This window comes from Populus euphratica, unplaced genomic scaffold, assembly GCF_000495115.2.
Source record: "Populus euphratica unplaced genomic scaffold, PopEup_1.0 scaffold1687.1, whole genome shotgun sequence".
In the NCBI taxonomy this organism is placed as follows: domain Eukaryota; kingdom Viridiplantae; phylum Streptophyta; class Magnoliopsida; order Malpighiales; family Salicaceae; genus Populus; species Populus euphratica.
In genome coordinates this window covers 16,398-24,880 of record NW_011501546.1, presented here as the reverse complement: position 1 = coordinate 24,880, position 8,483 = coordinate 16,398, and the positions used below count along the sequence as shown (strand labels likewise).

Below are 8,483 nucleotides of genomic sequence, written 5' to 3'. Positions count from 1 at the left end.
TTGTTGCTATAATTTGGACTTGAAAATAGCCTTTTTAAATCAGGGCTTCTCATGAAAGTTATAAGCATATGTCTTACCTTTCCATCCATATAAGGTAGACCTAAATCTAAGATCTACTGCTCCAGATATGACTCAGTTACCGAAAAGTGTTTCGGTTTGGACTGCACCAACATCTCTTTTCTAAGTTTGGCCATCTCTTTGTCCCTTCAATTTCAGTTCTTAAACTCACCAATCAATCTTTTCATTTATGTAATAGGCCTGTATTTAAAATGAATATTTATCATAAATTAAAGGTATCTTATATTATTAGATATGTTATTATAAAACATGCTTTAATTAAGGAGTTATTAATATTTCAAATGCAAAATGATAATGTAAAATCTTAATAAAAATGCACTTTTAAGTATTAATCAACTGTTTAAAAGTCCGAATCTTAGCAATAATAGATAAGTCTGAATCTATCTTGCAGCCCAAACACTGTTTAGTATTCAGCCCATATCTTGAGTTCTAGAAATCTAAATGAACTTAATTTTTTTTTGTTAAAAAGCTAAGACAATTTTCTAGAACTTTCATGATTCAAGTCTGTTCGAATTTCGATATTAGCAATGATGTTTTGTTCAAACAAGAAGATAAGGATTATCACCAAGTCAAGATATGGCAACTCACTCAATAATTAGTCAACAAATCAATAGTTCTTAATTTTTGCTAAATAATAACAATAAATTAGAGAATTCACTAATAGTATTTCAAACAAATATAGTATAAACTCCTTTTATTACTCAACTGGAAACCACATATAAAGGTGGTTCCAATCGAATGATTTGTTATTAATAACTCATTATAAATTATTAACATGATTGTATTAATTGTCTTATTTAAGTAACACCAAAATTTTAAAAATTGTCAGAGATTCATAATGCTAACTTATATTAACAACAAATCAAGTTCTTTTCATAGCACATGTGTAGGTTATACCATACGATTGGATTATGAAAGTTCCAAGCATTTTTTATGCCAAATGTTATATAACACAAATCTAGACTAACCATCTAATAAGCAAGATATTAAGAATTAATAAGATAAAAATTATAAGACATATTAAGAGCAAGTTGTTTATGATATAAGCATTGAAGTCTATATTAAATTTATATTATACATATCCGAACACCATTAGTGTAACCATTTTACCTCAACATAATAAACTTAGTTAAACATAATGAAGAAGAGAAACATAAATAAATAAGATAAAAACATAAATAAGATATTAGTTAACTAAATAAAGAAAATGAAATGAAATGCATAAACAAGAGAAGGTAAAACTTAAGCATTACAAAAATATAAAGAAAGAGAGCAAAAATATGATTTTGATATGAAAATCAAGATGCTTAAATGCATGACAAATGTCTCCTTTTATAAGCTAAAATTTGTAACTATTAATTTAATGACTAATTATTGAGTAGGTGACTACCTCTTCACTTGGTAACAATTCTTATCTACTTGCCTACAAAAAACTTCATTGTTAATATTAGAATTTGAACAAACGATCTTTATGAAAGTTCTAGGAAATTATCTTATATTTCCAATAAAAAGTAGAATTGGTGCATTTGGACTTTTAGAACTCGAGATATGGGTTGAATACTGAACAATATCTAGGCCTCAGGACAGATTGAAACTTCTCTTTTGATGCTAAGATATGGACTTCCAAACAACAGAATTGAGTCTTAGACTCTCATAAATGTTTTAGGTCTATGTCTTAGCTCTCTATCTATATAAACCAAACTAAAATCCAAGATCTACAGCTCCAACTATGACCCAATGACTAAACAGTGTTCCAGTTTGGATTGAACCAACATCTCTTTTCTAAGCTTAGCCATCTCTTTACCTTATCAATTTCAGTAGTTAAACTTATCAATCAATTATTTGATTTATATGATAGGTCTGCATTTAAGATGAACATTTATAATAAATTAAAGGTATCATATATTATTAGATATGTTATTATAAAACATACTTTAGTTAAGACATTATTGATATTTCAAATGCAAAATGATGATCTAAAACCTTAATAAAAATGCACTTTTAAGTAATAATCAGTGACCAAATGGTGGCTTCCAAGGCAACAATAGGATCCCCTTGATGGTGCCTACTTGACCATGCAACATGTGTTTCTTTTTTGCCATTGGTTTATTGTCAACCATCATTTTTTTTTCTTTTCATTTTCTCTCTTATTTTAAGAAAATGCTCAGTCCATAAAAAAAAATTCATGCATTCTTTTAATTAGTTTTATTTTCAAATTTGGTCCTTAATCTTTTAATTAGTATTTTTTATTTGAAATAATTTTTTTTAAAAAGAAAATATTTTTAATTTCATCCTCAATAGATTTTTTTATCTTTGAAATTTGGTCTTTACAAATCACAATGCAATCCTTCAATTAGTTTTTTTTCCCTTTAGATTTCATCTTTGGTATTTTGATTAGAATTTTTTTTATTTGAAATAATTTATAAAATTAGATATTTTTTTTTCAGTTTTATTCCTTATAGATTATTTCATATGTTTAATATGGTTCTCATTCTTTTAATTTCTATTTATTTAATTTAAAAAGGTTTATAGAATTAGTTTGCTTTTTTATTTTATTTTATTCTCCTTGGGTTTTCCTTCTTATTGAATTTTTAAAATTTATTTATTTTATTTTATTCTCCCTAGGTTTTCTTTCCAATTAAATTTTTTAACTTTATTTTTTTTAGTTTGATTGTATTTTAGGATTTCATCATTTAACATTAAATTTTTCGGGTGCTGACCTTTTTGATCGAGCACATATCCAGAGTTTAATGGTTTGCGATATTAATTTAGGGTTAGGAGGTTCCCCCGAGTTTTATTTGTTTTTCTCATTCCTTTTTTTAATATCATCATCCGATATTTTTTTCACTTTCGAATGGACTTTTCTGACTTTTTGAGAGTAACCCGAGTTGTTTTTTTTTTTAATTTTTTTCTTTGCTAGATCTACTTCTTTTAAAAGAAATTTTTTAAAATTTTGCCTTAGTTTTTTTTTTTTCTCTTTATTAGATCTTGCTCTTTAAAAATATTTTTTTAATTAAATTAATTTATTTTACCCTTCCACATTAATTTTTTTTTTATATTGAGATTTTTAGCTAAGCTTATGTGTAGAATTTAACAATTTGTAGCTTTAAGAAATTGACTTTTTTTTATATTAATCTTTTTAGTTAAGCCTACATGTGGAATTTAACAATTTACAACTCCGAAGGATTGATCTAGATTTAAAAGGTTTAACCAAATTTGATTGGTTTTTTCCCCCTTTTACTTATTTTTTCTATTTTCATCCTATATGTTTTCTTAGTTTTCTTTTTTTCCCATTTCATATGAGATTTCCCATTTGTTTTGAAAAAAAACATTTGTTCCATAGAGCTTTTTTTTTCAGCTTTATACAATTTAATATTTTTATGAAAATTTTTATTTTTAAATTAAATATAAGTAACAAATGTTTTTTATACTTTTTTTCAATTTCTTTTGAAAAGCAGGCTAGCCTCAACCCCAGGTCTTTTAGATCACAAATCAACTTGTTGGGTTGAGCATATTTTAAATAATATATTTTGATTTTAATTATTTTTTTTCTTAAATTAAGTCTTTACTTTGTTGATTTTTATTTTTATTTTGGATTTTTTATGAAGAATTTCTAATTTTATCATTAATTCAATATCTGATGATATTTGAGGTTTTAACCCTCAATGTTTTAATTTTTAATTTTTATTCTCTATTTTTATTAAATTTTAATTTTATCATTCGATTTATAATTTTTTTTTATTTCAATTTATATGGGTGTGCTGATAGTTGTTTTTTTTCTTGATTAAATCTTTTATCATTTTTTATTATTACTGACATATGGGTGTGTTGATAGTTATTTTTTTCTTGATTAAATCTTTTATCATTTTTGATTATTACTGACAATTATTTTTTTTCAATTCTTTTTCTATAATGTTGAGTAGCTAGTTTTAAAAAAATATATATTTACAAAACTTAAGTACTGTTTTTTCACACTTCAAAAAAATTAATCCAACACACCTCGAAGCGTAAGCAAGCTATTTAGTGAAAACTAAGCTTGTACATAGGAGTGTGGTTGGCGTGGAAGTGTAAAAATGATTGTGTTGGGTTGAGATTAGATTGCTTTGATATGGAGTTGGACGGAGAGTCCAATGAGTATTGATCTTATTTCATCTTCTTACTTTTCAAACCTTGTACATTGGGTTCTATCTGTGAAGTAAACAAATATATACTCGTGTAGTTTTGCTGCACTAGCAGATGAAAGCTTCATGACATGATCTTTCATTCTTCCATGATTTATGAAAAGGGTTTGTTTTTCACTGTTTACTGATGAACTGAGGATGGGTTTGTCAACATTGCCATATTGTTGAAATATAATCTCAATTTTCATCTCTTTTGTTTGCTTAATTTTCTTTCTTCTAATGGAGTCTCCCCTTGCTGCTTTGGGGGTATCTAATTACTAAGAGACTGGTCTTCCAATAACAAACAGTACCTGTAATTAATAAGTTCGATACGTTTTGATGCCCAGAAAAAAATATAAAATAAGAAAAAGGAGAAGATGAGGATTGCAATTGCTAATCACTTAGCATCATCATCATCAGGAAGAACATCGGGTTGATCATCTGAAAGAAGGGAAAGAAGAAGAAGAAGAAGAAGGTCTTGATGCACAAACACTGTAATTAGATACAGTGTTTGCGTGATTTCAATATGCAGAAAGGATTAGCAGCTCTGCTTTGTTTGGAACAGCCGCAGGTGTTGTCACTTGAAAGCCAATCCTTCACCTTCACCTTCACCTTCACAAAGACAAACATCCATCTTTAAGTCAATCTCTGAACACAGCAATGCCCCCATCAAATCAAAGAAAACCAGGTGTAAGAATACCTCCTATGGACTGGACAGTGTCGTGCCCACTCGTATTTACTCTGGACCCACATGACTACTGTCCTTTTCTCCCAAACAACCCACCAATCACCTACCTACACATGAACCATTCCAAGCAGCCGGCCTCAAAATTCTTCCCCTCTTTACTCTCTCTCACGTGGCGCAATATGAATTGTTTTTATTCAAGTAAATAACAAGCATGCTATTTTATCTTTTCAAATAACATAAAACTATTTTATGGAAAGCCGGCAGGACTCTTTTTCACTCCAATCTCTGAGTGTGCTTCGCTCTCCACGCCTTCTCTCTTTCTCTCTCCGTGGAGTGCGTTGTTTCGGACCGAAATACCCTTGTGGAGAAAACGATTCTCGAGTTGTTTTTGTGCTTGTAAGTTGTCAAAGCTTGTGGCTTTTTCGTTGGAGTATTTTTTTTTTATTTCTAGTGTTTCACAACAACCTAATCCTTGCTTCGGTTATTTGTGTGGATTTGTGTTTCTAGGGTTTTTGAGGCTATGAGAAGAGGATACTTCTTTTTCTGAGGTAAGGAATTTTGGATTTTGATTTGATTTTAATTACGATCCTATCCACTTCTAGCTTCTTTGCTCTTCTTGGTTGATTTTGATGTTGGCTAGGGTTTTCTTGCTTCTTCAACTTCGAGTTCTGTTCTTTCATGATGAAGTGAAGATGTGAAGTGGGTTTCGTCTAGATTAAAGTGATCGTGTGTATTTTTTACCGATTAAAATGGCTTGGAGTTTGATAAAGGGTTGTTGTGGATCTAAGCTTTGGAGGGTGACTGACATCGATAGAGAAATGAAGAGAAAACAGTTGTCTTAGTTTGGTATGGGATGCTTGAGATGATGGAACCTAGACAAGTTTTAATAATGGTCAGGATTAGGTGTTAAGCTATACTGTGGCTAGTTTCCTATTAGTGTTGTGCATGTTTAAAGCATGTGTATTCTCGAACTGAAGCACCAGATTTCTCCTTTGTTGTGCAATATGTAGCTGGTATTCATATTCAATACTTACATATAGATTAAACTTGAACCTTTTTTTGATAAGCTTCTGTTTTTCAACTAAAGTTTGTTACAATTGTGTATCTTTTGAGGCCATTATGAAGATTGTGATGCTGTGTGCTTTCAAATTTACATTTTCATTTCTTTTCCCAATTAACTTCTGGATTAATTATTGCCGAAGATAGTAGAGATTATGAACGCAATGGCATTGAAGCGATGTAGAGGAAGATATGTTTATGCTTGAATTTTTGCATTAATAAAATTGAGAAATTTGCGAGACCCCTTGATTCTATTTTATATGTGCATTTGGTTGTGATAAAGATGGTATTTATTTCTGTCTTTGTACAGATGTTGATTATCATCTTACAAAAGTAGTTTGCCTAACTGATCTAGAGTTACATGGAATGTTAATTATCACAGATTTTGTCTATCGAACCCTATTTCCACAGACATGCATCATGATTGGCCTGACTTGCATGCAGTTGATAATATTATTCATATGATGGCTTCATATTTGGTCATACTTTAATTGTTTGAGTAGTAAGTCGTTTGGTTCAGTAGGTAGATTTATTTGTTAAGATCACAGTTCATGAATTTTCTTGACTTAACATCATTGTTGTGGACACTTATTCATGTTCTTGGCCGAGAATCTATAATTTGAATGGTTAGCTTGTAGCTTTATGACTCCAAAGAGAACCATATTCACTTCCTTGACTATATAAATGATATTTAACATGTTACTCTTATTATTATATCATACATATAAAGAAGATCAGAATCCTGGTCTTGACTTTTTTGTCCACTTTTCAATTTTGGTTGTCAGATGCCATAACTGTTACTGTTAATTATAATCTTCATTTCCTTTCTTTCATTCCTTCTTACTAGGTGGAGACAATGATTTTAACAAAGCAATATCGTTGTATACACTCCTTGAGTTGTCAATGCACAAAAGGGCATCTAAGTGAAGACGTGATTTTTTTAGTATTTCAACAGCTGAACTGGAACCCTAAGTTCATTGCTACTTTGTCCTGTGTATGCAAATGGTTTGATGATCTTGCCAAGCGAGTGTTATGGAAGGAGTTTTGCCGAACAAGGGCTCCAAAGATGATGCGTGATCTGCAATCTAATGGAAGTCACAGTGTTGATGGGAATTGGAGGGCACTTGGGAAACTGCTTATTTACTGTTCAGGATGTACAAAGGGTGGCCTTTTCAATAACATTAACATTCCTGATCATTTTGTTTATAGGACTCGGTTTTCTAGGACTTCAGGGAAGAGCTTTCTTTTGCCACAATGCAGGACAGATGTATTATACGTGTCTGATCCCTGTGAACATCTTGACCAAGGGGATGAAGGGGATGTGGGGTTTTTTCGAGGAATTTTCAAGTCATTTTCACTGTCAAAGGTTCGGAAAATGCTAATTAAAAGGAAGGTCCAGCTTCACCCAACAGAGGTGTGTCCTTACTGTAAGGCAAAGTTGTGGAGTATGCAGCAAGCTGAAATGATACCACAGAGTGCCAGCTGCAGGCTAGGTGCCTATGATGACTGCATTGAGTATTATGTGTGCCTCAATGGACACATGCTTGGAATATGCACTCTCCTACCTTTGTCTGATTCAGAAGAGGCCTCCGAGTTGGAATAAATGCAGGTATCCTCCTCAACTGAGGAATTTAGTTTTTGTTAGATAAAATTTTGGGGAGATTTTGACTGTGGTCAAAGAGACATCTATTTGTCACAAACAATATGGTAATAATTTGTTAGACAGGATACAGTCTCTTTGTGGTCATGGAGGCTAGGAAGATGTATGTGTTTCCCTTTATGAAATTAGATCTACGTGCAGATCATTTTGTTCAATAACTAACAGTAATGAATTGAACCACAGCTTTGCTAACAAAGCATGCCTTCATGAATTTTGTTATTCCTAATCACTTGGACCTCATGATAATAGTCATTTTCTTGTACATCGTCTGTGGTGGAGAAATTCATTTTGCGTTATGGTTTGTTGTTAGTAGACTGATCTGTGTTTGGTCTGGGACATGCCATAGAGCTACATGCTCATTCTACACTCTGCCTGTTACTGACATGTACGGTATTTCATGTGCTTTTCCTTACCAGCAAAAATCTATAGCTTACAGAATCTTTTTTTTTTCTCAACAGTTGTCTAGGCCTGGGTCTGTTTCATGTTGTCGACAGAGCAAATTTGGATGGAAAGTGATAGGCTTCCTGATAGCTTTATTATCCTGGGGCCGAAACCAATCATCACAATCTAAACTTTGATTCTGCTTCCTGGCCCTGCTTAGGCCAATTGTTTCATAGAGAAGGGTTGGAGTCTATTGCTGACCGTGGTTTAATCATCTGTTACTTATTGTGAGCGTGTAATACTGTAGTGTACATTTGTGTATTGCCCATATTTGTATTTGGATGGCAGATTGGTAAACTGCAATAATTCACAGCCCCATGTTGTCAATGATCAGTTGTTTTGCCTGTTAGATCTTCTACGAAAATCTTAATATGATTTAGAAGGTGAATCACCTGTA

General features: G+C 31.4%; 1 protein-coding gene across 6 annotated transcripts; it reads left to right on the top strand.

The window, feature by feature from the left end:
- The first annotated feature begins 5,177 nt into the window (after positions 1–5,177).
- On the top strand, positions 5,178–8,483 carry LOC105118049 (EID1-like F-box protein 2). Of its 6 annotated transcripts, none has more exons than XR_840869.1 (5): positions 5,178–5,322; positions 5,420–5,474; positions 6,833–7,594; positions 7,992–8,035; positions 8,140–8,483. XR_840869.1 is itself a non-coding variant. In XM_011015909.1 (5 exons), exon 3 carries the CDS (start codon positions 6,842–6,844, stop codon positions 7,586–7,588), a length of 747 nt encoding a protein of 248 aa, XP_011014211.1. In that variant the 5' UTR covers positions 5,178–5,322; positions 5,420–5,474; positions 6,833–6,841; the 3' UTR covers positions 7,589–7,594; positions 7,992–8,030; positions 8,140–8,483. The 6 variants fall into 6 exon arrangements, 5 of the variants coding, with proteins under 5 accessions (XP_011014211.1, XP_011014210.1, XP_011014212.1 ...); XM_011015909.1 differs by having other exon boundaries at positions 7,992–8,030; XM_011015908.1 differs by having other exon boundaries at positions 7,992–8,030; positions 8,104–8,483.